The sequence below is a fragment of the Anas acuta genome, chromosome 2 (assembly GCF_963932015.1).
Source record: "Anas acuta chromosome 2, bAnaAcu1.1, whole genome shotgun sequence".
NCBI classification, from domain to species: domain Eukaryota; kingdom Metazoa; phylum Chordata; class Aves; order Anseriformes; family Anatidae; genus Anas; species Anas acuta.
In genome coordinates, this window is record NC_088980.1 from 145124187 (window position 1) to 145151451 (window position 27265).

The 27265-nt window shown below is 41.0% G+C and overlaps 2 protein-coding genes across 9 annotated transcripts in view; one reads left to right on the top strand and one right to left on the bottom strand.

The window, feature by feature from the left end:
• COL14A1 (collagen type XIV alpha 1 chain) overlaps positions 1-4102 on the top strand; it is a 124216-nt gene extending 120114 nt beyond the window's left edge. For 3 of the 7 annotated variants that reach the window (XM_068672571.1, XM_068672569.1, XM_068672570.1), the window contains 3 exons: positions 767-844; positions 1723-1878; positions 3198-4102. In XM_068672571.1, the coding sequence (XP_068528672.1) occupies positions 767-844; positions 1723-1878; positions 3198-3523 (560 nt within the window). In that variant the 3' untranslated portion in view covers positions 3524-4102. Of the gene's footprint in view, positions 1-766; positions 845-1722; positions 1879-2640 lie in introns of all 7 variants that reach the window. The other 4 variants (XM_068672572.1, XM_068672573.1, XR_011093177.1 and 1 more) reach the window with 3 other exon arrangements.
• A 2811-nt stretch (positions 4103-6913) lies between these two features.
• The window catches only part of MRPL13 (mitochondrial ribosomal protein L13), a 32517-nt gene continuing 12165 nt past the window's right edge, over positions 6914-27265 (bottom strand). The window contains exons 5-7 of one of the 2 annotated variants that reach the window (XM_068672578.1): positions 23809-23895; positions 23356-23477; positions 6914-7208 (exon numbers count right to left, since the gene is read on the bottom strand). In XM_068672578.1, the coding sequence (XP_068528679.1) occupies positions 7184-7208; positions 23356-23477; positions 23809-23895 (234 nt within the window). In that variant the 3' untranslated portion in view covers positions 6914-7183. Of the gene's footprint in view, positions 7209-20901; positions 21234-23355; positions 23478-23808; positions 23896-27265 lie in introns of those variants that run through there. The other variant, XM_068672579.1, reaches the window with a different exon arrangement.

A 27265-nucleotide genomic window follows, 5' to 3' on the forward strand; every position in this document is an offset into this window, starting at 1 on the left:
TGCAGAAGTGTTTTTATAGGATGCCGTAGTGGTAGAGGAGCAGGAGATGGAAAGCTGGAAGGATGTCGTGCTGTTTCTGGATTCCTAGACCTGTGGTCTTCACGGATCAGCCCCAATGATAGAAATTCAGGGCCATGAGCAAGTGCAGGAACACAACCGTATGGCAGCGTGTGTTGGAAAATAAAGTTTTGTGACTGTGAAGCGCTTAGACGGGGCTTCAACTGGGGGATGAGTTCTGGCTGTGGTGAGACTTTTCTTGCATTTCAGCAGCTTAAGGCCTTCTGATGATAACTTTCAGTTTTCTTCTGGAACCATCTTGTGATGAACCACTGGTTGGTGGGTGAACGCTTGAAGGAAAATTGGCTGCAGCGTTCAAAATCTGATTTTTCTGGGTCCCACAGTTTACAGACAGCTTTGTGAGGCTCGGACAGTTCTTCTGACTTACTATAGTTGGAACTTGGCATAGTCCAGAAGCAGCCTTCCAGCAGGAAGCGCAGTTGGAAACTGGTCTGTGCCCTGGTAAACCACCCTGATGAATCCACCCTGGCAGCAGGCATGGTTAAGACCCCAGGGACACCGTGATTCCCTTGAGAGGCTATCGGAGAAGGGAGGAAAAAGGAATCTAACAGTTCTCTACTTCACCTTCTTCCTCCTCTCTCATCTGTTTTTAAGTGAAAAGTAATGGATGGAACCATAGCTCCAGTTAAATCCTAACCACTGCACGGCGCTGTGCGGGATGTGGCTCTGATGAGTGCCGTTTCCTTAGGTTTACCGGGCGAGAAGGGAGAAAAAGGCAACCCGGGTGTTGGAACTCAAGGACCCCGAGGCCCACCAGGATCTACAGGTAAGGTCGTTACGGCTGGGGCAGCTGGGTTACACTGCTCTCACCCCTCTGCAAGGCACCTAGGAATTTTTGTGGCTCCACTTTTAGGGCTCATGCAGCGAAGAAGGTGGCATTTAGGCACCCCACTGTTGTAAGGCTCTTACTATGATGCACAATGGTGTCATCAGTCACACAAGAATTTTCCTTTTCCCTGTGATATGTTGCTTCTCCAAACCCCTCCTTTTTAATGTTTTAAGTATTTTTTTTTCAGAGAGAGTGTCTGGTAGGTAAAAATTAATCTGGATTGATTGCGTTTGTTTCCTCATTGACCCAAGGCCATACCTAACTGTAACTTGAGAGGGAAATGTACGTGAATTCAGCACATTAATCAAAGGGATTTAGATTTAGCTCCTGAAAAAACAGACTGATACTCAAATCCTGTTGAAAGAAGCATAAAATTGCACTGACTTTGTCAGGATATTCTTTCATTAGTGGATTGCTATCAAGGCACAGCACTAGTGGGTGGACAGGAGAGCCATGCTGGCATCCAGGGCTGTCCTCCCCCACGAAGCCGCCTTCCCAAACGTCTGGCACTTGGTGAAACGTGCTCAGTAGAAACACTAGTATAAATTTCTGGCTAGAAGCTGCCTCTGGCACGGAAGACAAAGCACCAGCCAGCGCGGCGGCTTCTCAGGAACAGGGAAGAGGCTAGAGCCTTTCCCTCGGCGTGCCTGGGGGAGCTGGAGCAGGGAGTTGCAGCCCCCGCGCTCAGGCTGCCTCCTGGATGTGCTCTCGGTGCCGTCTCCTCCTAGCACGAGGCCTGCGGTGCTGCCAAGGCAGCCTGGACCCGCTGCTGTTACGAGATGCCAGTCACGCGTTTATCTCCCCGTTTCACGCAGGGCCTCCAGGAGAAAGCCGAACTGGCAGCCCAGGACCCCCCGGCTCCCCAGGCCCACGGGGTCCCGCCGGCCACACGGGGCCCCCCGGCTCGCAGGGCCCCTCCGGCCCCCCGGGGTACTGCGACCCTTCCTCCTGCGCGGGGTACGGCATGGGAGGTGAGTAGGCTGCGGTCGGAGCCGCCCGGTTTCAGAGGTGGGGTGGCGAGGAAAAGGACCGTGTCCTAACAGCCAAAGTAAGCTGGAGGCTACTGGCAAAATGCGGCTGGCTCCCTACACGCACGCATGTCCAACGCCGCTGCTCTTTGTGGGGCCACGCAGCCAGCAGAGTCCACCATCTGATTCAGGCCTGTGAAACGGATGAAGCATACTGGGTTTTTTGTCCTGTACCTCTTTGTGTTAGTCCACGAGCCTGCTCCACCTCAACTGAACGCTCTGTGTGTTGAGTCCCCCCTCTCCTCATGTTCGTGACGGCGGAGCTGAACATTTGTAGTTTTTACAACGTGTCGCTCCACTTCCTCTTCATGGCATGACAGCATGAACGTTACTAAACCTGTAATAGTGTAACCTGAAACAGGGGTGCACGTGTCCGTGATTAACAAGTGAAACGATCTGGAGAAAGTGGTTCTTTCTAAGTCTTCTGTATATCTTACTTTCCTTTTCATTAGAGCACGGAAAGGCCATGGGAGGAAGTTAACACAATTACCAAAAGTGGTGTTGCCCAACCTAAAATTGAAATTTGTTTTAGCAAATTACTAGTTACTACAAATGTTATGCATAAGGCGTATTTGTTTGATGTTTACAATTTAATCTGCCCGTGAACTGATTCGTACGTTTTACTCACGTGAATGTTTTTGTTGTCGTCTCTTCCTCTCCTTTCCTCCTCGTTTCCCTTCCCTGTTGTTCATCTCCTGTTCGAAGGCCCCATCCCTTACAATGGCTACCAATCCAGAAGGTGAAAGACTCATTCTGGTTCAGTTCTCATTTGGCTGAAGGTCAGATATGGATGCTGAACTTCTCTGTGCTTTCCATCAACGATGTTGACTACCACTAATGAACTTACTGGCAGCTGTACATGCACCTAGCTTCCCTGCACTGCTAAAAGTTATTGCCTGACCCATTTTGCCCATTAATCATATATTCTAGCCCGTAATTGGAATAAGCTAAAGCAGGCAGATTGTGCAGTGTATAATAAGCACCGTATTACAACTGGACATGAGACAAATTTTGGTGGTGGTTTCCAACTAACTTGGCTGTCTGTTGGTGGGTTTCCAATTGCTCCAGCTTATTAATTTTATTAAATGTTTTCACTGTTCCTTTATGTGAATAAAAATGTGTATTTAAAGATGATATCTATGCACACATGCGCTATATATATATATATAAAATATGTGTCAATTTCCTAATGAATGCTTTAATTTTCTACTCCCCTTCTCCCATGTTAACCATATGAATACTCTTGGTGGTGGTGGGTTAAGGTGGATACGGTGAGCCAACCGATCAAGACATCCCCGTAGTGCAGTTGCCACATAACTCCTACCAAATCTATGACCCCGAGGACCTTTATGATGGTGAGCAACAGCCGTATGTAGTTCACGGGTCCTACCCCCTCCCGTCCCCATACTCCCAGTCCTCCTATCCATCACCTCATCTTGCTCAACCAGAGTTTACTCCTGTTCGAGAAGAGATGGAAGCCGTTGAACTGAGATCCCCGGGAATTACTCGCTTCACACGGAAGATAGCCAAGAGAAGCGTCAAGGCTCCAGTGCACAAAAGGGCAAATGGAAAAAAGCCCTCTCAATGAACTGTTCAGAAAGGGAAATGTTTTATGTGCATCTATATTTGGCCCTTTGTTCGGGTATCTGACCTGTCATGGAAGATGTTTACAAGCTCTTATGTTAAAGGAAAATAAATGTACGTGACCAGCTGACACACAAAATAAAGGTGATTATCTTGCATGCCAGAAACTTAGTATGTTAGTGGGTTGGTGCTAGATGATGGGGAAGGATCACTTGTAGATCTTTTTCCAGAGTACTGTTTGAGACAGTACTCAAACTGCATCTAAAAAATCTTCATCTGGTTAAGTTGCTGTACAGAACCATTCGGGAAGGTCCATGTTTGTTATCCAGCTGACTCTGTTCTCTTAGCTTTGGATGAGTTGCTTTTACTTGCGGAGTAACCCTACTAAATTCACCGAAGAACAATGCATAATCAGGTTTCCTTACACCCAGCTATTACCCCTTTGCAAAGCCTTATGTTTATGCAATTCTTTTTCACCCACATTATATAAATACACAAGAATGTTCTGTGGGAGTACACTGATAATTTATTGTGAACCTCTTTCATTTCTGTTTTGTATGCAAATAAAAGTGGCAAGCTTTTATATTGTTAATTCTACAATTGATTAATTTTTAACTTTGAACAGTTGTCTAGATCTTCAGGGGACAGAACCTAAAGAGAAGAAAACGTGTTTCCCTTTTTCAACAGCTGTGCAACAGTTTTACTTTAAAGGTTACAGGCACTTAGTTGAAACAGTATTAGCCTTATTTTTAAAATATATGAAGTGGTGAGAATAAATATGAGATAAGGATATTGTATCACCTGTGGAGCCAAGATTTTTGCATATTAACATGCCAAAGTCAAAAGACTGGCAGGAACAGTTGCAGAGGCAACTTGGACCATCTGATGAAGAGAAAAAGAAAAAACCAACCCAACTGCTTGATAACAAAGCAATTAATGTTAAAGCAGATAAATAAATCTTAAAGCGAGTCACTGAACAGTTTTGAACAACACTACTGAGCCTAAGCAACAAAGAAGGTTTTAAAGTAGAAGCTCAAAAATGTAGATATGTCTAAAATGAAGTCACAGATTTTGAGTACCTGTAATCCAGCCCTACAGTGACATGGCCAGGCTGACCTGTGGCTCCCAGGGCTGTGTCTCTGCTTGCCCCAATGAGCTTCAGGTTCACCTCTGCAGGGAAAGACATGTCAGCTTTTGCTGCTGGCCACTGCCAGAAGCCTTAGCTTATGGGGAAAATGAGACAGCTGAGACAGCTGCATACCTTTACTGTGTTAATCCAGATCCCTTTCTAACCTGTTTCTTTTTTTCCCGTTAGTTTGCTCACCCCTATCTCCCACCACTTTCTTGTGGAAGGTAAAAAGTGTAAGATAACTTGGTGATGACCCCACTGTACAGAGTATTGTGGCATCAAGGAAATGGGTGTAGCTACAGGTACACAAGTGCGTTTACCAGAGGCTGTCCTGACATCCAAGTACAAAACTTTCACTGCATTATACACAGTGGTCAGAGCACATTGCATGGATTTGATAAGCTCAAACTCTGTCTGGGTACAAATGTAAGTATCTGTGTATGGATATGAAACAATCCAGTATTTTTCTCCTGAGAAGTTTAATACTGCAAAGCAGGTGTTCCTTCCACTGCACTCCCCACAGCCACCACCTGTCTCACCTGGGCTGGGAATTGGGGCACCCCTAGCCCAGGGAGTGCCTGCTCCATGGACACTCACCCAACCAGGGCATGCGCAGCCAGCCTCCATCCCTGCCTATGGGCAGTACCTGCGGTGAATTAAGCAAATGAAGGGGCTGCCTGGGGGTTACCAGAACACTCTGTGTAGCATTGGGCCTCCGTTAACTGTGTATGCACTGGTAATAAAAAGTAACTGTTTGGTGGGTACTACCAAGATATAAAAATATTATTCAGGATTTGTATTATTTGCCAAAAAAAGTAAGAGGCGCGCATATGGTCAACATTTTCTCCAGAATTCAGTCACTGTATTATCGGCAGTGTCTCATATTTTTCCAGAGAGCTGAAGAAAAGGAAGTTGCTGACTGTGAAGTTTGTAACACACAGATAGTTGATGCCACCCAGATCTTAACTACAAAATATGTACTATGTCCTTACACAAAAAAAGTGTTTATTTTAATCTTTTACTTTTAAAAATGCTTTAGTATTTAACTGAGTTTGGTTACTGAACTGGAAATTGAGTAGGGCAAGTTCACTGGGTAGAAGTATTTCCCAGGATAAGCCCATTCGAATACTAAAGAAATACTTATATGAAAAATAGGTCATAAATAAAGCAGTGGTTTTCTTCCTACACAATCCTTGTACAAAACGGACATAGTAAACACAAATTTTCCTCACCAAACACTGTAAAATTTGGAAGATAACATATCAGCATCTTCTACTACATAAGTAGTAGAAAAATAAGTGATTCATTTATTTACACAATGAATTGGTTCAAGAGTTACCTGCAGAAAAGCAACTGTGATCTGGTCACATCTGGAAGAGAGAAACTTGTTCTCAGTGTAGCAGGCAGTGTCACCTGTGAATCCTTCAATCTCCTGACATTGTAAAGTGCTGCAACTTCTTTCCCTAGAGCAAACAGGTCTCGTGGAAGTACAGACTGATTTCCCGTTGGCTTTATCTCCAGTGCTGTAAGCACACCATATGGCACACCTTATCAAGAGATGGCCAGACCTTCAGGATGAGAGATCATGGTCAGTGACCAATGCTTTTTTTTTTTGATCGTAAGGCAGAGACTAAGCTATAGGCATGCTGAGCAGAAGAACTCTTTCTAGAACACTGCTGAAGGCCAAGAAACTCCTACAGGACCTACAAAATGACCACCACAAATCACACCACCCTCTCACTCCAAGATGCGTATTTTAATATATTTCTTACATCTAACAATGTGCACACTACAATGACTACAATGTGCACACACACATTTGGGTATGTGCTCTGTTTTCTTTGAAGACTAGTGTTTTATTTATTTTTTTAAATTATTTTATTTTTCAATTTAGTTTGGCTCCAGAAGAAGTTTATGCTCACCACCACCACAATATTTTCAGTGGGCATATTCACCTAAAAAGTTATGGGAACTACAGGTCTGCACAGATGCACATTCAGCAAAATCTCACCATTCATTTCACACTACGTGTACACCCCACAGTCTAGAAAAAGCTTTCAGAAAAACCATGCAAGATCACTTCTACAGCCATAATAGGTTAAACAGGTCAAGTCACTGGTTTTCAATCCATAATTAACTGTCCTTACTGGGTGAAAATCAAGTTTTTCAACTTCTAGAGTGAGAAACCTAATTTCAAGAAACAAGGTGGTGTTTTCCCTGAGATGTGAATATTAAAAAAAAAAAAAAAACAACAAAAAAAACCAATTCTTTAACAACCGTAATAAAACCCATTTAATTAACAAATAACAGAACATACAACACAAAGTACAGGTGATATTAACAGTGTAATACCCATTCTTAGCTGTTTCAAATACAATAATATTTATAAGCTACCCTAGTAGATTTTGCCAGTACCTGACAAAAATATTTTGTATAGAAGAGATGTCTGAGATGCACAGATGTGTCTTTTTCCACGTTAGAAGATTTCTTTTTCAAGGAGGAGACACATTCCTGATAGCAATTCTTCTTCCTTTATTACTTCCTTCGAAAATCTTTAGGTCTGGAAAAAGAAAAGTGCTTTGTTAAGAAAATATATGGAAGCTACAGTGAGTTTGCTTTAGGGATGTAGTAATAGCCATATCTATTTCCGTATTCTTGTGCTTGAAGTTTTAGTGCTGCTAAGTATTTTCCAGATTACATAAAAAAAAAGACTAAACAGATCAAGAAGTTTTTACTAATACCTCTATGAATGTACAGATGACATGGCTAGTGAGTTGGTCAAGGTGTTTCTTACAACCCACTGCTACTTCCCTATGCAAAGCAAAGAGCAATTTTGGCTGAATGCAGCCTCAAAATAACTTTAAACTCTTATACTAATTTGTCTCCACTTACATATGTATATATATAAAGTATAAATATAATGCATATACTATATACATCTATTATAAATATATAATCTTTGCACAAGATTTCGAGTTTTAAGGTAACAGCCCAACCACAACACCAGCAGAATAATTAAAATTGATTACAAAGAAAAATCTACTTTGGATCTTAAAGATTCTGCAATCCTTCCTTCTTAAATAAAAAATGTGGAAAACATCCGAGCAACAGACTAGACTGCTCCTTGTAATCCTCTGCAATTTCCTCTCCAAGTGTGTGTCCCCCACTCTGCCTGCCATACATCCATTGGCCATAGAAACCACGTTGTGCCTACAAGGCATGGGATCAGGCCAGGTTAGTATTTTGTGTAAGAATACTGAGTTTTGGGGCAGGCTGGGAGTCCCTACCCCTCACAGATCCTGGAGAAAAGCTGGGGCTCTGCCCTAACTCGGTAGCTTCCAACAGAGACCGGTGCAGGCTGATGGCCTCTGACGTGCCCTGGATGCACTCTGTGGGTGCACAGCACCAAGGAGCTGCTCGTCGCAGCACACACACAGCCTGCAGCGATACAAACTGCTGTAAGATGGCAGCCGTGTGCTCTCGGCTCTTCAGATTGCTTCTCTCGGACACAAATTAAAAAAGGCAGATATGAACGGTGCCTCGCTGGAGCTATAAGAGATGCAATAGCAAGCTCTGTAGCCATGTAATGGGATACTGCATTGGTGGCTTCTCTGTGAAGTTGAATGAAAACAAAGTCTGGACTGCAGGAGAAACTGCCATCTGCATCAGGGATCCAAACTAACTTGACACTGGTAATAAATTTTATTACTAATTTTATTGATCGATGCAAATTAAAACCAGATAGCAATGGAATCTGGGAGCTCCTTCTGTAGACAGAGTTCAGACTGCCACAGAGAAGCCATACAAAAATCTCCTAATACTTAGTGAGTCATTAAAATCCTGCACTGCAGATGTAGTATTCTTCAAACAATGGAATGATAGAATATCCCAAGTTAGAAGGGACCTACGGGGATCATTGAATCCAGCTCCTGGCTCCACACAGGACTACCTAAGAAATTAACCCACGTGTCTGAGAGCATTGTCCAAACTCTTTGTGAACTCCAGCAGCTCGGTGCTGTGACCACTGCCCTGGGGAGCCTGTCCCAGTGCCCGACCACCTCTGGGTGCAGAACCTTTCCCTAACCCCCAGCCTGACCCTCCCCTGTCCCAGCTCCATGCCGTTCCCTCGGGTCCTGTCGCTGTCCCCAGAGAGCAGAGCTCAGTGCCTGCCCCTCCGCTCCCCTCATGAGGGAGCTGCAGGCCGCCATGAGGCCTCCCCTCGGCCTCCTGCATTCCAGTACCCTCTGCTGCTCCTCACAGGCCATTCCCTCTTGTCCTTTCACCATCTTTGGTGTCCTCCTTTGGAGGCATTCTAGTATTTTTTTTTATCCTTCTGTGGAAGCCCTGTGGAGCCCCAAAATACACATGCTACGATACTACACATTCACAGGCCGCAACAACACCAAGCATAGAGGGACAAGCACTCCTGTCAGCTGGCTAGCAATGCCGTGTTTAACACACCCCAGAGAACCATTCAGGTTGGAGAGGGCCTTCAACACCATCAAGTCCAACCATCGCCCAACCTATGAGTCCAGCACTAAACATATCCCGATGTCTCTCAGGTTCCTCCAGAGACGACAACTCCACAATCTCCCCAGGCAGCCCGCTGCAATGCTTGGCCACCCTCTCCACTAAGAAATTCTTCCCAATATCTGATCAAAACCCCTCCCGCTATTTCAAGTGCCTCACAGGAAATCTGATGATTATATGAATTTTAAAGTGAAAAAAATAGAACAACTTTGCAGTATGAAAACCACCTTGTCTTTAAAGAATCATAAAATGTCCCTATCTCCTAGAATCCTGGATGTCCATCTACAAAAATACTCCACCTTTCATTAATCCCTGCATGCCCGAATATACATTTCACTACATAACACACGCGTTAGCAGTCTATTAGGAGAGGGGGATTTTGAAAAATTCTCAGCAGTGACTTAAAAGTTTTATCACCGCATCCACCCTAGACAGGTGAGCCAATGCTGAAGGATTTTAGAGATCCTGCATGGTAAAGACATCATTGTCTTGCAGCTCATATTTATTACTCTGTTTTAGAGTCCTCCTATTTATAATTTTTCTTTGACTGGCACATCTAAAGCTTTAATCTGGAGTTACACTGGAGTGCTGCAGAGCTAGGGATCTCACAGTACTTTTTTTCTGGGGTGAAAATCCTTTTTCTCTTGCTCACAATCGGTATTTCAACCCTAATGCTTGCCTTGAAGTTAAACGAAGAAAACACTGGCCTCAGTTTGCAGCCTTATGAAGTTAATGAAGCTTAAAGGCTGAATTCTCTACACTGAAACATTTGTGTGAACAAATATAAGAGTTTTTAAAGCCTTTTCTAACGTCACAGTAGGCTTTTATGCCAACTGGTACTTGGCATTTGGAGGCCACAATCTCTGTGTTTAGACTCCTTGGCACTAGGAGAGCTAAGCCTTGAGAAACACCGTGTTTGGTAAAAGTGTTATAAATACTGTCAAAGGAAGAATATGAACCCACAAAAACCTTGTCCACTCCGAGAGAATTATGAACCACTTGTGATAAACAACGGGTAACTGCTCATTGATAAAGTGCATAAATCTATGCAAGTGTTGTTCTTGGACGGTCATACTCTCGTGCTTCCTCAGCAAAGCACTGAAGTCATGCATCTGGGACAAAGGAAATGGCATCTCCTTGAAGACACGGCTCAGAAATTTACCCATACTCCAGCCTTCACTCGTAGCATTCTTGGAAAAAATTGCTTGCTGTACATTGAGAGCAGACTCCAAAGAAAGGGGGATAACAGGAGGCAGCATTTGTGAAGTAGCATCTCTGAAATCAATGCTGAAAGGCAAAGTATTATGGGTTCACTGAAAATATGCAACAGTAGGCTGTGCATTGGATGCCTGCCAGTGAAACATCAAGAAGATCTGTCCCACTAACATCTTATACTGCACATAAACATCCAGACAGGCCAAAAAATTCTAGGCAAAATAGCAACTAATGTCCAATAATGCCATGCATCTCAGCGCTTCCCACACAAATACTTTACAGGTTAGAAAATGAAAACCTGTCCCCGAGGTCTGATTACAGATCTTAAATCTCTTATACTACCCAATCATTTTTCCATTCTCACAGCTAACATAAGAGAAATACAGTTGATGCCTATCCAGTCACTGCCTTATAAAATAGGTAAACCTGTCTATTTGTGTAATTCAGAGGCTCAGATTTTGCTACAGAAAACAGAAGGTTCCCAGGGGTCCCCACTGTAACAGCACTTGCTTCTTCCCAAAACTCTTCAGAGTTGAGGTAAGCCACATAAACCTTATCTTTTCATATGCATGTCAGCCCTACGCTCTTGAACGCTGAAGAAATCAAATATACCAAGAAAGGTTTCCCATTTACAAGGAAACTGCTCTGTTCTGTAACCCACTTCAAGTCATAACTCAAGCAAAATCGTAGATCACAAGCTAAGGTTTTCATAAGGAGCACTCAGTCTGGTTCAGTCTATTTTATAATCTGATTTCTCTTACACACACACATATACCACACGTCTTTGTAAACCAACAGCCTACGAAGCTTCTCAACCCCAATAAGTCAATTTTTAGAGTCTTGTATTCACCTTTATTTTGAAAAAGACTTGTTATTCTTATATTTTAACCAATGATAGGTGTTAATGATAATAGCTTCAGCAAGAGTTAATCCATTCTACAATATTCAGAGACAGTGCAATATCAAGAGTCTTTTTCCATGAATTAAAAAAAAAAATATCTGAAAATAAGTCTAATTGTTTACCAAAATAAGCCAAATGTCTCCTTAAAACATTAACATGAAAGCTACATGCACCTACAATTTGTGTCTTTCCAGCCTCCACCATAACTCTTGCATTAGAGAAGCTCTATCATTGACAGCAGTATGTGGCTGTTGTATATGCTACATAAATCATCTGAGTTAAAAAAAAAAAAAAAAAAAGGCACAATGCCACATCACGTTTCTCTAATTCATCCACCAGACTGTGGCCTTGTAACACTGCATAATCATTGTTCTGTAGGAAGCAGACTAAAACTTAAGTTGAATTAAGAATTTAAATTATTTAACCCTAGATTATATAAGGATTTAATTATTTAAACTTTCAGAAATAACATGTCATATATAAGGGATTCTGAAGACACCTTATACATCAAGGTTATTTCTAGTGATAAGAAACAATAGAACAATTAGAAAAACCTCACAAGCCCAAAACTGACTTATTCTCTCTCAAAACGTGAGTTGGAAGGGGTAATTCAGATGTGCAAATGCTTCAGATACCATTCACCTACATACATAGCTTTAATCTGGTCTGCCCTAATACAGTAAGAATTGCTTTTCAGACAAAAACCTAACAGTGTGTGAAATCTGCCTGGACACCGAAGAGAGAATTCCCACTGGCAAGCTTTAGCCTAAGGAGGTGAGCCGCTTCAAGTCATCTCGAAAGTCAGTGAAGAGAGGCAGGACCCATTTATTTTTCCCAAAGGGAGCTTAAACTACCTTTGCTAAAGCAATACTGGATTTTGGTGACAATACCATGGAAGAGTAACCTAAGTGTTGTTCTTCCCTAAGAACTCCAACATAGGCCTGTCCATGGGCTGCACAAAACAAGGCTAGCATTATCAAGGCCAGTTCCTTGGTGCTCTTTATACCATTGCTGCACAAGCAGAATGGGAAGGCAGAAGTAATGGATGATACTTAACAACAGCCTTTTTGCCCAAAGAAATGCCCACGAAGCTGTAAGCCCAGGCTCCTAATATGGCAAGCTAACCAGCAGTACAAAGAAACCTGTTTGCTGCAACTCTGATGAGATCCCTCCTTCCCCCCAACAACAACAAAAATTCAATATTCTTCAACAAGACGTGGTATTTTTCTTGTCAAAAGGGACAAAACAAAGACCCTTTCCAAAAGTGAAATGTGTTCAACTTCCAACTCCCGTAGCGAACATTTATTTCCATCCAGCCCGAGCAGACTGGTCACACAGTTCCATCTTTATTAAATCCTTGTCAGCACATTCCAGGGAAGAGGTTTCCCTTTGCCTAGCAATGTTTTGAGGAGCTAAAACATCCTCACAAAAAATAAAGGGGGCGGGGGGAGTGTGCGTTGTTGCTCTGTTTGTGAAAGCCAGATCAAAGTACTCACCGGTCTGTGTAATACTGGAACTGTTTCGATTCCAAAAATATACAGGCAGCCAACTTCATAGCCCAATATCTAGCTGAAAACTTTGTAAGGCCGTCCTCACAGCAGACAGATGAAAAATAGCATTACTCACCTTAGAGAAATAAGGTTAAGGCTCTGTTGTAATACACGGTGTTACCTGCTTTATAAGTAAACTAGTTATTTTATAATCCTTTACAGTACCTCAATTTTAAGAAAATTAAAAAAAAAAATCTAAATTTTTAATAATTTAGAATATTTCTTCAAAACTATGCATTTCTACCCAAATTATTATGTTTCTTTGAGCTTTTAAATGCTTTGATAACACTTTGTAATAGATGTTGCTTTTCCTTTTGGGAGAAAATGTAGTTACCTGCCTGCTTTTTCAACTACATGCTGATAATATCTCCTGACAACATGGTTTTCTTTCAATCTCAAAAAAAAAAAAAAAAAAAAAAAAAGGATGCTAATAGTTTTATGTTGCATTTCATAAAAGTTTTACAAAGTCAAATTTCACAGAGTCTTTACAGTCATTCGTGCAATTACAAGCATGTATTTGTGATGCCTAATTAGTATTTTCAAGGCAGTCTCTGCTAAGGAATAAGGTTGTCAATACTGCAGGAGTGACCTGCCAATACCTGCTCTTGACTCAGCAACAATGCACACCTGGTTGGGAAGCACTGAAGATCTCAAATTGCATTTTTCTCTTCACCTGCAGGCGATTATCTCAACACTGGGGAACGTGACCCAGAGATACGGTGCTCCCTGTGCTTTCTGCAACCTCACCACCACCAAGGATGACTGTTCAGAAAGGACTGAACCTCGCACCAGCCCTGTAAAAGGTCAGTGCCTCACAGCCAACTAATGCTGCACACTAATAAACTGTCACTAAGATTAAAGCAGTGGCGTGAAAGCAGAGGTTGAAAAGGTTAGTTGTAGGTTTGAATTTTGGTAAGGCTCCATTCCTTCTACGAATGAGAAAAAGCACTCCAGGTGTCTTGAAAAATAAAAACACAACTAATACCCATCCTGAACTAAAGATACCTCCATCTCTTCCATTTACAGTCTATGCTATGCTCAGTATTACTTACAACTGAAAAAGTCCCATGCCTGGTAGGATTGCCCATTTACACTGGTTATCTATCAAAAAATAAAGAATCAGTTGTAACTCAAAGTTATCAAAATGTGGTAAGATTTACTGTTGCCAGAGGATTTTAGGTCTCTGGCTTCTATGATAGGTTTTCCCACTGGCTTGTTTCCTTTCTCTCTCTCTTTTTTTTTTTCTTTCTTTTTTTTTTTTTTTTTGTTACTAAAATCTATCTGCTTCCTGCAAAGAAGTGGAAAGCTCCCCAGCCAGCTAAGCGTGCTACCCCTCAGGATGGCTGCAGTTTTACAGCAGCTCTGCACCATTTTCCTATACAGATGACAAGAACTGTAAGAACAGGGCTAAAATCTCTCCAAACTTGTGAGTTTTACAGCTTTTCAGCCAAAGAAATGTAGTTTAAATACTGTTGCAGTTAACCAAAAATGGCTCATACACACAGGGTCTGAGAGTTTATAAGCACGGTGTTTTCTAACAGCTTAGGGGAAGACCAATTAGTGAAAGGATCTGGTGGGTAGATCACCCCACTTAGTGTCTAGTCTTCAGCCAGCCTTTGATCCACTCACTCAGACAGCAGACACCTGTGAAGTCCTTCTCTGTATTTAGGGAAATCAGTCCCAGGAACGTGGCATTAGTGCTAGCTGATGACAGGCAGCTGCACACCCTAGAGAATTTCTGCCTTACCTCTCCTGTCCCTTAATAATGGCAATTCTGCACAGGTGTTTCTTTAGCCTCATCTGGTGCTAAAAGGCTACAGTTGATTTTGTTTTGAATAAAATTGTTACACAGTAAACACAGAAGAAAATTTGTGGTCTACCTGGCATACTTCTAAAGATTATTTTGCAAATATAATTATAAAATTTTCAGCATCTTAAGATTCTCTTTTTTTTATAGACAACCTTAAAGGACAGACCTCAACACAGAGCCAAAATTTACTCAAAAACAAGAGGAATATGTAGTTTTCAGGTACTCTTAGCAAGTTGTGCCAAAGTAAATAGCTATAAGGTAAGCGCACAACTGCTGAAGGGAATTTCTGCCCACATTTCATCTGTTTGACTAATCACACTAGTAAATCAAACCCCACGGATTAGATGTGGCTTTCATTCTCTCTAAATAAATTATGTAGTTACACTCAAACATCGACTGAGTGTGCAGCTGGGGGGGGAGCGGAATTGTTTGCCTGCTCAAGATGTACCTACCAGCCCAGAGTTGCTCTATGCCTCTGGTAAAATAATCAGGGGAAACCACCAATGGTATTTGAACTATCATTACATTTCCAATCGGCACTTTGACCTATTCTGAACTGTGAACTTCGTGCTCTGTTTGGGGTCAAAACAACCTTTTCCATATTGGCGTAGTCCTCCCGCAGACTATGAGCTGAGTTAATAAACATTTTTACAAATATAGCTTATTTTGCTTAGAGATCTGGTAATAAGCTACAATAACAGTGGCTGCATTTAAAAACAAAGTAAAGGTGGCTTTTTTGGTACTCTAACATCACCTACAGTGACTAACTCCTCCGTGCGTATACAAAGCTTTAGATAAATCTTTTGTGCTCCTCAACTTCAGCTTAGGATTTTTCTATGTAGAACTTGCATTTGTTTTGATTTTAAGAAGTCTATGTAAATCAAGTTATCTGACCCAATGCTAATATGTACTTAGGTAATCTAAGTGAGATGAGGAATGGTTTAATTAAAATTTAAAATAAGCTGCTTACAATCCCAGTTTCCCTAAAAACAAATTAAGCAGAACTGAACTAAGCTACTTAAGTGCCACTGATCCCAGATTTTGACCTGGATGATAGGAATTCTGTTTGCAAGATGATATGAATTCAATCCATGCAATGTACACGTAAACTTCATCTTAGCAAGATGATGCTTTTTGCAAGTGGAAGTGTTTTCTTTAAAAATATATTCTGCTAAAAACTGTAGGGCTGTAGAAGGAACAGCACTGTACACTTGGCTTTGTCCAGAGAATTACGTTATTCTTCAAATAAACAGAGAAGTGGGTAAAGGAACGGTGAAACGCTTTCCAGACTTTCTGTCACCACCAGAAGCGAAAAAAGCAAATACGTTTAGACATCTATAAAAGAGTAATTAAAAAAAAATTCTAATTCCATTTTCATCTGGGCAAGTAGTTCAACAGTATCACATACAGCTGTTCTCATACTGCTTGTCAAATTTCCATTAATTTAGTTTCTCCTTTTTTTTTTTTTTTTTTAAATATATGAGATCAACAGATTTCAGGGAAAGGGGAAAGCAGCTTTAGCATTTTCTTTCTAAAAGCCTCTTCAGGCTGCTGAAGTGAAACTTCAGTTACTCATTTATTAAATCTTTTACATTCAGCTCTACCTCTAGCTACAATGTAAGCTGCTCTCAGGTAAAGGGTAAGAGAATCAGTAGTATCAGCTATTTTATACGTGCTAGAGAAAAGCCAGTAATTAATTTTAACAGGCTGAACACTCTAAACATGGATTTGTCAGATTTGTAGGATGATTACGCTACTGACCCTTCTCAATCAGTATTGAGTTGCCTCCTGCAGTTAAAACCTATTGTAAAAGGGAGCAATTTTCTTCTTAAGTATCCAAGTGTGTGGCTTTTTGTCCACGGGAATTTAGATCCAGCTCTGGTAGCCTGAAATATGAGATGTGGTAACCTTCAGCCTTCTGCTAAGCAACACGAAATTGTGGGATACTTTTATGCCCTTACTATAAAAAAAAGTTACCAGTGATAATTCTCAAATTTTAATGGGGGTTAATGATTTACAGCTAGTTACTGGAATTCCTACCAAGAACCAAAAAAGCCACAGAAAATGAACTTCCAGAGGGATTCCTCCAAGAGTACATTGGAACAGGACTGGGCTATATTGGCAGGAGAGCTTTTTCCTCGTCTATCCAGTTTGTGTTTTTAGGAAAAACTAAGCCTGGTGCAGCTCAAGTCTTTCACAGAAGTTTGTGTTGGCCATCGCAGCTGATCACTGATACTTGCCAACCCTGCTCTTTGAGAGATGGGCACTCAAGCCGAAGGGGCAGTACTTGTTCCTGTTACACAAACACCCAAGGTGAGAAGAAAAGCGCAAGCACGGGAGGCACTGCACACACCAACCGCAGGCACTGCAGTTTGGAGAAACTATGAAAATAGCTGGAAGAACACATTTATAAACCTGAGCGGGCCCTTACAAAAGCAGCTCAAGTCCTCACCATCTTTGGTGCAGGTCTTCACTGAGCTTCTTCAGATACTTGGAGTAACAAACACCCCATTCTTTTACATATACCGTACCTTATATTTATTTCACTGTAGAACAAAAAATATTTTACAGATATTAAATTAATTTAAATAAATTAATTATTGGTATTAAATGAAAGTTATGATGTTTGTGACACAGCCCACCACTGGAGATACTCCAACTGTCATTTGTGTATCTAAAATAACGAAATTAACAGCCAAAAAACTTCATGAATTAAGACTGCAAGCACTATATGACCTTCATAACATCAGTTCAGCCACATAACCAGGATATCTCTGGCTTCCTTTTCAGATCTTACTACCCAAATTATTTCTTGGATGTAATGATCACAAATAGGAACTTACACCAGAAACTGTACAACTGGGCAAGGTAACTATTGTTGCAGTTACCTTGTAAGACAACAAACAGAAGGGAGAACTGTGGCTGAGATCTCTTAATGTGAGAGCCTTTCAGTCTACCAGTACCTACAAAGCTACTCACTAGAAATATCAGCAGTAGACTTCAGGTTCCTAGGGTTGGCAAGGCTGGCTTTGAGGAAGACAAAGCCAGGGAAGAACTGCAGAAGGAAGTTATGACCACGATATCATTGGCACAGAACGCGTAATAGGGTTCTCAGAGACATCCACCATTCCTAGGTGTCCCAACACCCTCGTGTTTCATCATCTACAAACATTTCTTCCCCATAACATGGCATTTTTCTGTTTTCAAAGCCACAGAGTGCTGCTAATGAATGAACAGGAACCTGTGTGCCATGCCACGTGGATCAGCATACGGGTGACATTCAGTGTCAGAACTGGGACTGTGCCCAGCCCACACTGCTCTGCTGAAACGAATTTATGGCTTCACATCAGGCTCTGCAACCCCCTACCTAGAAGGGGGCCAGGAATCAGGCAAGTTACTCAAACATAAACATTAAGAAGGTGTTTGGTTTTCTTAAACCAAGTTTCAGAGTTTACAATACCTCAAGTTTTAAAAATGTCAAAAGCCTGCAAGGACTTCTTTTCCAGAAAGACAAGTGAGAGGCTGTCTGGCCCAGAGCGAGGTCCACGGAGAGCTCCTATAAAGCCTGGCAGGAGAACAGGCACTCACTATGCACACCAGCAACAGCCTGAGAGCTCTCCTGGAAGTCAGCATGCTCTGCTTCCTCAAGGGAAACTCTTAGGAGTGTATCCATCTAGCTAGAACAACACAGAGGTCTTCTATGTATTTGGTAACATTTTTGTCCGAGTGATTTTAAAAGGCTTCTTCAAAACTAAATTTCCTGCCTTTAGAAGTTTACTGTCTGAAAACATATCTATGCAGTCGGCTAAACAACTTTTAGATGGCATTTAATGGGAAAATTTACACATAAATCTGATGTATTCCTGCCTTTAGAAGACAGGTATGAAACGTAACTGTTTGTTTAGTCATACATGATTGGTGAATTTTGTGATGGTTTCTGTTTGAAGCCCATTAAAAACCATCTGATCTGAAACCTCAAACACCCTTGCAATAATGGTTCATTCACGGTAAGAACCTGTGGAAAAAAAAACTCAGACTCGGTCAAAGGAACTGGTTTTTGATCTTTCTCCCCTTTAAATCTGCCTGGAAAGATACAGTTTCACTTCCCCGCACCTATAAGGTTTTTCACCACTGTTATTTCAGACCTCTCTCCATCAAAGATCTAAGAGAGCAGCTCTGCACCATTTGGGAAGCCAACTGGATCAGGTTAAGGCTAAAAGGAAAGAATGCTCAAATAAAATCCCTCTCACTGGAAATATTCAGAAATTCCCTGTTTTCATGGAGCAGAAACCAGCCTATTGTCCCATCATGAACCGTGTGGCACTGGAAGGAGGAGTGATGGGAAGGCTGCCCCCTCTGAAAAACACAAACTGTTGGCTAGGTTTCCACACTGAGACCTCTGCTTTCCTTAAAAACCATTGCTCCATGGCTCAACTTGGATATTGTATATTTGTCTACAGCATCAGTCTCCAATTACAGAAAAATACCCTTTAAAAACCATCCGTAGCAAGACATTGTAATAAAAACGCAGGTAGAAAGTCCATTGAAACCGTAACACTGAGCATGTTCTCCTCACACTCAGAACGAAAATTATTTACATACCACTTCAGATTAAATAGAAAAAGGCTCCTTTCTTCCTAATGCTAGCAACTTCTTCCCATGCACTGAACTTGTATTTGTTTCCTATTATCTGTCTTACGACTTTTATGTTCAGTAAGGTACATTTTTGGGGCATAAATTTTAACATAAAACCTTAAACATTAATTTTCTTGTCATAATTGTATTTTCCTTTATGTCCTTAAATACTTTTCATCTAGCTATGGTTTTAAATTTGATCTTTTCCACTGAAGGATACAACTATTTTTAAAGGGATAATATCAACTAAATCTTTTTCTTCTAGGAAAAAAAAAAAGAAGGCGTGACACAAAGAATCTCCCTCTCCTTATTTTTTAATCACTTTTCATTCTCTTCAACCTCTGTCTTTTGTCAAACAGTGGCCAGTGGCTGGGTCAGAACTTCATGAAGGATAGAAACAAAAATCACTTAAGGCAGGGAGACTTATTAAAACCATCTGAAAAAAGTACAGTTTTTATGAACCCTTGATATTCTGGTTAATCGCAAGTTCTGCTCTCACTGATTGGAAGCTACCAGTGAGCTCTGCAGAAGCTCACAAATTGAAGCACACAGCAGTCAATGTACAGCCCCTACATATCCCAAATGCAGTTCAAGTACAGGACACAGAGAACAAGGGAAGGCTATTTGTTCATCTCTGTGCTTTGTGCTCACACCCACACTTGTAAGACTCTGTTAGAAAGTAACAAATGAAAAGCTGAATAGACCTAACACTCCTGATAAAAAATACTTTGGGTTTTTTAAACATAGATTATTAAAATATTACTCTACTACGTGTGTCTGTATAATTCATAAATGATAGAGAACCATATAACAACTTGCATCGGAAGGGACCACAAGTCCCCCACTCAAAGCAGGACTAACTTCAGCATCGTATCAGGTTGCTCAGAAGCTGCACAGCCAAGTTGTGAGCATCTCCAAGGCTGGAGATTCCCCATTCTCTCTGGGCAGCCTGTCAGCTGGGAAAGAATAAAATCACTCAGAACCTGAAGAGAAAGTCAGTTTTGCAATCCAAGATACAGATGTGTTAGCGCAACGTTTGGATTTCAAGTCCTGTCAGTGTTTGAGAACAGCTGTTTAAAAAACAAACAAACAAAAAACAAACAAACCAATGTTCCCTTTTAAAACCCTTCTGAAACAATTTTGATGTTGTTTTTCGGTACAACAAAAACTGCAGATTATCCCATTTATACAGCCTTATTCCATCTTCTCTTTTGTTTGTTGTGCAAAGCTGCCTACAGTAACTTGTCCATTTTTTGGCTCATTTAAAAAAACATTCTCTTTGCTATATGCCTCTAAAAAAGCTGACACCATTAAAACAAACAAACATGTAAATACTTCTATCTTTGTTGCTTCTACAGTCTTTGACAGGAATAAAGCGCACACGACTTCTTCCATGGGCTCCCACTGGAAAAGTTCAGAGCAGAGTTTCGTACAGCTTGGTATTTATACAGCCTTCCTTTTAGTGCCTTCACTGTAAAGCTGTCTATTCTAAGATACTCCAGCTGGCACTTTAATGAGAGAACAGTGCTACGATTCACAGTAAGTCCCCCTTTACAGACTTTGGTGTTTTACTTACCAAATCAGAAAGTTATTTCACCAAATTTGGTCAATCCTCTTATTTCACAACGAGAGTCGGATCCCCACCGCACTGTCAGTGCTGCAGAATGACCGTGATACTTCTATTCCCTCAGTCAGCAAGAAAAACATGATTGTTTTTCTCATTTAGTCCAGATTGGAAACTCTGCCTAATATCGAAGCGAGCTGGAGGTTAAATTTGAGCTCATCTGTTTGACACCAGTATCCGACATCTATTACGGGCTGGTTGCAGGCCAGGACAAGAAGCCAGAATTGCAGCAGTGGCAACACCGATGCACCCTGAGGCTAGCGGAGAGATGGGAGATGACCACTTCCATTCTTCATCTCTCTGCTTGGACTTAGCAGCTCCTTAGAGCAGAAAAGAAGGTATGAGGAGCACAAAAGCCACACAGGGTGAAGGAACAGCAGCAGGGTTAGCTATGTCCTCTTGCCTTTTAAACAGGCCCTAGCTAGTGCAGCTGGCTGAAGGGGAACCCAGTGCTCTGACACACTCTTGTTCCAGAGCTCTTTTTTCCCCTCCAGGTCCTCCTATTCCCTGGTTCTTCTCGCCACAAATGCCCACCGAAGTCACCCACTCACCCCACAGAAGCAGCACTACGATCACACTTGAAAGCCATCAAACCTGAGGCAGTTGGAGGGCTTCTGTGGCACCAGCACTGCCCGACCTCCCTAACTGGCATGGAGGAAAAGACTTGTTCAGAGAGCACTTCCCCAAAACTGATCAGGATGAGACCGCACAGCAAAGAAATGGGGGAAGAGGGAAGCCTCCTCAATGCTGACATGAAATTATTAGGGGACTTAATTTGACAGGAATTACTAAACTAGAAGGCATCAGGTTCTCAGCCACATACAGCTATAAATCAACTCAATAAGGGTGGCCCAGCACTGAGAAGATGAACTCATGCAGATTACAGCAGCGTGTGGGAACAAAGAAAAGCATTTCCAATGCTCTGGTAGCATGTTTTCTCTGATGGAAGGGACACTCCCAATTAGCTAGTTCAATTTAAGTGCCAAATTCTTATTCACTGCTAAGTTATCATGTAATTATCTGTGTCAGCCTAAGTACTAAAGACTGTTCCATGAGAGTACAGTACACCACACCGCGCGAACAGTTCCTCAGCTGTACTCTAATGCAGTGCAGAATTCTGCTCATTTGAGCAGAGCTGGAACTTCTTCAGGGTGAATCCAATGAGATCTCACAGGAACCATGAGATAGATCTCTGAGTTTTCAACTGCATCCAGTCGTTGTAATAAAAACAACACAGCAATGCGCATGCTGACATAATTGGAAAGAAAATCAAGATCAGTCTACCTATGTCCACCCAGAAGAGGTCTTAAAGCATTACTGGACTTCATCCCATTACAGCAGAGGCTGCAATACTGAGGAGCCTCAGTCTGAACTGATGCACAGGCTTTATTTCAGCATCTTCTGGAACTAGGAGCCTAATTATGTTTTGTTTGTTTATTTTAATTACATTTTTGAAAGTATTACCCAGGAAAAGTACTACAAGATGTAACTAATTTCCAAAATCATCTTCAGCTGTCAATGTCGTTCCTTAAAAGACCTAAGCCAACCCACATTAAGCAAACACTGTCACAAATGAATGCCTAGAGACCTGCAGACCACACTTACTTTAGGTGCCTTCCATATAACAGTCGACAGATGTTTAAGCTTTCCTTACCAAAAATCCTATCAAATTCTACATGCTGAAAACAAGCAGAAGAGCACAAGTTGGTCCTGCTTGTTTGGAAGACAACTCTAGTCCACTTGCTTCATTCCCACTTTTTGGCTTTGACATTTAAAGGAAGCCCAGTATTAGGGCTCTCAGAATGACCACAGGAAAAACATCACACTATTACTAAGCAGAAAATGTCCCAACTATAATGCATTATTTTCATTATTTTCAGGTTGACTCATGCGGTGGTATAAAACAAACCACAAACACTCAACATGCCACACAACTACTGTGGAATTGGTTTTGTGCACTGAAAAGAAATTATTTATCAAAATAAACACGTAGTATGATCCCTGCCAAAGACCCATTCTCCAAGGTCTAGTTTAGCAGAATTCTTTCCCTTCCTCTAGAGAGAATCTGAAGATTCTTTTATAGATTATTATTTTTTAATTAAAATGAATCATTCCCTCACAGAACTGCACAGTGTTTCCTTTGGCTATGACTACCAGTTGACAACTCAAGTAGGATAACTGAGTAAGCATTTACTCAACTACATTTTCATGAAGATCAGAACAGCTTTACTTAAAATAATTTTTTAGATTTTAAAAAAGGCAAGAAATATGAAAAAATTGGCTCCGCCCCCCGATATGAACATTCTTTGCTTGAATGATCTCCTCCCACCAAAAAAACGTGGCATGAAGAAAAAAAAAATTCCTTTTTTGTTACTCAGTGTGAAGAGCCAACACCGTATTTACTCAGTCCAAGTGTCCATTTTAAAAATCTAAGATACTTACGGAGTCCAAACCCTTGGAAAGGCAGCGATTTCTTCTGGTGTATATTCATCTAACCTCCTGGGGACTGCACGTGGCTGAGGAATCTCTTGGAGAAGATTCTTCTCTATATCTTCTGGGATAACCTGTGGTGAGCAAGAACAGCCTTAGCTACCTGATGGTTTATAAAAACACCTCGATCCTTCCCAAATCCAGACCAAAATTTATCAACCCTACTTCATTCTTCATGTCACATGAAGCCTAAAGTCACAAAACTATCTCATGTGTGTCTTAGATCTCACAGTTTTGTGACATAAAGAAAAGAGCATCAACATATACAAGTATTTGTAGATACATAAACAAAAAGCGGCTTGATTTTTCTTGATTTACCTTATGAATAAAGTTTTGCTGTTGATAATGATCCCTCTTTACCTCCAAAGGAAAAAGGAATGAAAATGTAACTGTGTGACTACTTACATCTTCTGGGAACAGGTGCAACCTCTGCATCATAGTTCTTCTCTGGAGGTTTTTTGGAAGCATTCTATAAACAGCTAGCTTGACGATCTGAGGAAAGAGAACATGGTAACAAAAAAAAAAAATCAGACTGCTTACAAATAACATGAAAAAGGCGAGCCGTGTTTCCCTCTGCCCATTCTACCAGTCTTTCAACCTCTTTTCAAGTCAACTTCTTCCACATTGAGAAACTCTGGCACTACATTAAGAAAGCATTACAGGTTTACTGTTTTGGAAGAAGGAACGCTTACTCTCAGTTGTATAAACTCTTACTCTAACAGTCATATTGAAAAATTCTGCTTAGAAATTAGAGCTGTATTTTGCATTGTGGGTGACTGCACATAATCGTGCAACTTGAAACGAATTAAGAGGCTTCCATTAACTCCTTATTTTGGTATTAGATTATACATTTATATAAAAATCTGTCCTGGTTTTATCTGAGATTGAGTTAATTTTCTTCCGAGTAGCTGGTATGGTGCTGTATTTTGGATTTAGGATGAGACCAATGCTATAACACACCAGTTTCAGTTGTTGCAGATCAGTGCTCACCCAGAGCCAAGGACTTCCCAGATCCTTGTGCTGCCCTGCCAGCGAGGGGCTGGGGGTGCCCCAGGAGCTGGAGGGGACACAGCCAGGACAGCTGGCCCCAAATGCCCAAAGGGACATCCCACAGCACAGGGCATCGTGCTCAGCAGTGACAGCTGGGGAGACTGGTGGGGTGCTATGGTCTCACTGGGTATCAGTCAGTGGGTGGTGAGCAACTGCACTGTGCATCACTTACTTTGTACACTGCTTTATCATAATTCTTATTTTCCCTTCTTTTTCTGTCCTATTAAATTGTCTTTATCTCAATCCACAAGCTTTACTTCCCCCCTCTCCCCTGTCCCACTGTGGGGAAGGAGAGATGGAGCAAGCAGCTCTGTGGTGCTCAGCTGCCTGATGGGCTAAACCACAACACCATCATTGAAAAAAAAAAAAAAAAAGGAATTAGGCTCTAACAAATCTACCAAGTGGCCTCAGCATTTAGTTTAAATGCTGTTATTTGCTGTGTTAGACGTTTCTGTAAGAGATGATATAACAAGATGCAGCATCATGATCACGTTGTACATATGTATGATTTATTCCCTTGCTATTAGTTCCAGATGAACAAACCCACTTTTGAGCATCAGAAAAGAACAGAATTTGTGCATCTACGCTAGATGGTGGTTGTAGAAAAGTAACATAATTCTTTATGATTTCTCTTGGACTCCAATATAGATGGCTGTAATTTAAACACAAAACACAGTGTTTAGGACTCCAGCCAGAAGAGGAATATTTTTGTACATAAAACAAGGCACGCAAAGGTAGGAGACAGAAGGGGCTTTAGGAAGGGTAGCACATCATTTAGGAGTAGACCAACATGCAATTTTTCAAGCAGAAGTAAACCCACTCCGCCTGTTTTGGATTCCAAACTTAGTGAACACTCAGTTTGGCCCCAATATTTTTTTCATTTTGCTATTTGTAGGTTGGGGACAGAACTTAAGACACAATAACGTTGTGTCAAGATCCTCACAAACATACACTATATGCCTTGAGAAACTCTGAGGTCTCAACATCATGAAGATTTTTGGATGTTATGCTGCCAGTACCAGAGATCTGCAGACAAGCAGAATGAACTGAGATAACAGAAGCAATACATCAGGTCAGGCAGGGTAATCTATAGTGTTGATACATTCTCTAATAAAAACTATTAAAAAATGTAAGATGAAAGCTAATGTTTTAAAGATAAAAACCATTCATGTTTTCACAGCAAACCACAGTTTGTTGTCAACACATCATGTGACAAAGGTAAGATAGAAAATAAACCTTCACTGCATACTGAAATACGAGGTGAGACACAGGAACGCTGCGAGAACACATGTGGATATTACCAACAGCTCATTTTGAGCAGCCCTTTTGCCATAGTAATTCCCATTTTGTATACTTATTTGGCTAAAAAGAAGAAAAAACAAACACAAGAAGAGAAAGCAAAATTCAAAATACATTAGATCTAAAACAACGGGTACAGAAGCTTCATAACATGTTGCCTAACAGTAGTGATTTTTTTCTTTATCTAAAAATTACTTGAGATTGTGACAGAACCAGTGTTAGTTCATTAAATAACTATCTCCACGTATCTGCAAGTCGCATATTGCACGTTTGACCCTGTGCATGATTTCACTCCAGTAAAGAGACTTCAAAATACTTCATTGAACGTTATTAAATATTTAACTTCTTCAAGCAACCGATGTTTGTGCCAGATTTTTCATCTTCCTTGCAGCATGTGGCATAGACACCTGCTGGAACAAGTCACTGAACTAGACGAGCTGCTGGTCTACTCTGCTTGTAGACACACCTGCTTGATAAATCTGATCCGATTGCTTTTCTGTTAAGAAACATTATAAAAAGAACAATCCAGTTGTAACAAGGTGTCTACTAAAAAGTCACTCTGGAAAAGAATGACTGATTTTTTTTTTTCCAAGTTAAACAACCAAGAAATATTTTTAATGTGTAGTCACTGCAGAACTGACAGCCTCAGGGGACAACAGACTAACATGGAAGTGTTTTCACTTTTTTTTCCACTGCTAAGCAGATGATGCCAGCCTGCCTGCCACCCAGCAGGAAACTGGACTTCCCTGACATAGTCTCTCCCACTTCCCAACTTACATTTAACTGAGCTTGATAACCACCAGGAAGCATCTCTATATAGAACATGGAAAGGACAAGGCCACTCCAGAGAACGATACAGTGTGATTATTGACAGGCCCTAGTGAAAAAAACACTGGAACAATTTCAGGTATTAAGTTCTCCAGAGATAGAGTTTGACATTGTATCTTCCTCCTACCAGTTCTTTGTCTTCTGGTCTGTGGAGGATATTGTTCTTTTTCACTACGTGTATTATAAAAGAATAAGGAAGAATAAGGAGAACTTCACCTATCCACTTCTACAGAGTCACACGAGTAGTATGGCAAAAGTGATCACCCTTAATACTACCATAGGAATAATTGGGTCATAGGTGAACTGAATTTCCACTGCATGTCATCCTGTCTTCCACCTGCAGCACCTAAAAACATAGAAGTTTCATTTGTTCTTTAAATTAATATCTATACCTTATAAATTCATGTAAGAAACAGATGAAGATTTATTTTTTTAAACAAGGAAGTATTTATATTTGAAGTCAAAGACCCACCCAGCTGTAAGTCTTACTTAGATGTTTTAAGATACCGGCTTCCATACAACAGCCCCCCTCTGTGCCAGACTAACTTCAAAGTCTGGATTAGTAAGCATATGCAAGTTTTGCTCTACTTAATTAAAAATACACATATTTATTTAGTGCAAGAAAATGCACTATGCAGTGTTTCAGTAACAGGCTTTATGTATGTACATATGTACATTGTATCCA